The sequence below is a fragment of the Penaeus japonicus genome, unplaced genomic scaffold (genome assembly GCF_977035675.1).
Source record: "Penaeus japonicus unplaced genomic scaffold, GWHDUDI00000001_assembly GWHDUDI00000012, whole genome shotgun sequence".
NCBI classification, from domain to species: Eukaryota; Metazoa; Arthropoda; class Malacostraca; order Decapoda; family Penaeidae; genus Penaeus; species Penaeus japonicus.
In genome coordinates this window covers 21,837,590-21,840,089 of record NW_028234414.1, presented here as the reverse complement: position 1 = coordinate 21,840,089, position 2,500 = coordinate 21,837,590, and the positions used below count along the sequence as shown (strand labels likewise).

Genomic DNA, 2,500 nt, shown 5'->3' with positions numbered 1-2,500 from the left:
TTCAACCCAGAGATTCACATAAATAAAAGAAATCACAAGATGCTAACAATGATCGTAGGAATGAACAGAACAATTATTTATGTAGATGAAGATGTAAAAAGAAGAATAAAAAGACAAAACGAGACCTACCAGGACATAGAAAAACTGAATTATGAATTATGACGAAAAACGAAAGAAATTAATTACCTAAAATACTCGAGGAAAGAAGGAAAGGGGGGTGACATAATTACCCTTTACATTTCTGTCTCAGAAACAGTGAAATGAGACAGAAAAAAAGTTATTTTTTATAGGACTATTGGTGAATGGAACAAACTCATATTCGATTCATGTAGCAGAAACTACAGAGCATTAATTCAAAAGGTTATATGATAATCTGAACATAGCAGACGGGTAAATATCCACATCTATCTATCTGTCTATCTATCTATCTATCTATCTATCTATCTATCTATCTATCTATCTATATATATATATATATACATATATATATATATATATATATATATATATATATATACATATATATATATATATATATATATATATATATATACATAGATAGATAGGTAGATAGATAGATCTATATCTATCTATCTATGTCTATATATATCTATATATCTATATACGCATGTATACACACACACACACATGTATACACACACACACACACACATATATATATGTATGCATCTATGTCTGTGTATATGTGAATATACTGTACACCTACAAATTACACATGAGCACGCATACATAAGTGCGTTTGCATGCGTACAGTCCCACAAAGATACAAACCCATACTGAGTCTCCAGTCGCATTATCATCACAAAAGAAGCATGAATTACAGTCAGAGAAAGACGCGCCGTGCCAATTATGCAAATATTAGCGGCCAAGAAGGGAGAGACAACAGGATAACAAGTCTATTCACAGGATCTAGGGAAAATGGGGTCTTGGCCTTTTATCCAGGGGCCACAGTAAGCACAGGAGATTGGAGTCGAGGCCAAGTGAGGGACAAGACTGGAGATACCAAGAGGAAATGAGTGAAGGCTGGATGGATGGAGAGAGAGAGAGAGAGAAAGAGAGAGAGAGAGAGAGAGAGAGAGAGATAGATAGAGAGAGAGAGAGAGAGAGAGAGAGAGAGAGAGAGAGAGAGAGAGAGAGAGAGAGAGAGAGAGAGAGAGAGAGAGAGAGAGAGGGAATGAGAGTATAGGAAAGGGTAGAAAGGGAGGGAAGGAGGGAAAGAAATAAACAGAAAAACAGAGAAAGAGAAAGAACACACACACACACACATACAGAGAGAGAGAGAGAAAGAGAGAGAGAGAGAGAGAGAGAGAGAGAGAGAGAGAGAGAGAGAGGAGAGAGAGAGAGAGAGAGAGAGAGAGAGAGAGAGAGAGAGAGAGAGAGAGTAAGAGAAAGAAAAATGGACTGAAAAATAAATAAAATTCACAACGATGATAGTATCACCACCACTGCATTGGATAATACTATCTCCTATTATGCCTGATATGAAATTAAAAACAACATGTACGTAACCCGACTGTATTTACCTTTATTGTTATCATTCTTTATAAATCACATAAATCGGTTGCTTACAGAAACTTACAGAAGATTACAATAATTTAATATAGTCAAAATATTTGTTATACAGCCCCATAAGCTTATCTCGAGATAGTAAATATGAACAAATATGTACTTTCAAAATTGGGAGTAATTACATCAGCACTATACTGTATATATAGAACAAAGTTTAGATATTCAAAGGGTACACTTTCTTTTGATGCTATTCTGTACTGAAAAAAAAATCACTAAGACAAGCTTTCTCTGTCGTGAATTTCGGTCGTAAGTTAAAACACAAAGGATTAATTACTCGCTTTGTTTTGGCTATATTGGTCGTCTCTCTACATTGCATGAGTTGAAAGGAGAGATGTTTCGTAAGGTTTATGTCTTCATCGTTGCGTTAAATGTCCAGAATGCAACGTAGGAGGACTTTGCGAAGGTGGGTCCTATTTTGATGCTTGGTCTATATCCTTTGGTGAAGGAACATATGTTTTAGAAACAGATACCTATACATGTGAACTCGGTACATATAAATACGAATTTTTAATTTTTTATTTGAATAAATAGATGAATAAAAGCACGAGCACGCGTACTCTGTCTTCATCTTTCTCTGTTTCTTTGTTTTTTCTTCTCTTTCTCTTTTTCTTTCTATTTTTTTTTTCTCTCTTTCTCTCTCTTTCGGAATCCTTCTCTCTCTCTCTCTCTCCCTCTCTCTCTCCATCTCTCTCCCTCTCCCTCTCCCTCTATCTCTCTCTCCCTCTTCCCTCTATCTCTCTCCTCTCTCTCCTCTCCTCACTCTATCCCTCCCCCTCCCTCTCCCTCTCCCTCCCCCTCCCTCTCCCTCTCCCTCTCCCTCTCCCTCTCCTCCCGCTCCTCTCCCTCTCCCTCTCCTCTCTCCCTCTCCTCTCCACTAATTCTGATTTATTGGATTGTCTCCCTCTCCCTC

The 2,500-nt window shown here is 37.2% G+C and overlaps 1 protein-coding gene across 1 annotated transcript in view; it reads right to left on the bottom strand.

Moving 5' to 3' along the window:
- The window catches only part of LOC122260208 (uncharacterized), a 10,108-nt gene extending 9,312 nt beyond the window's left edge, over positions 1 to 796 (bottom strand). Inside the window, exon 1 of the mRNA XM_086542140.1 lies at positions 793 to 796. Coding sequence (XP_086398266.1) covers positions 793 to 796 — 4 coding nt within the window. The remainder of the gene's footprint in view (positions 1 to 792) is intronic.
- Positions 797 to 2,500: the final 1,704 nt, after the last annotated feature.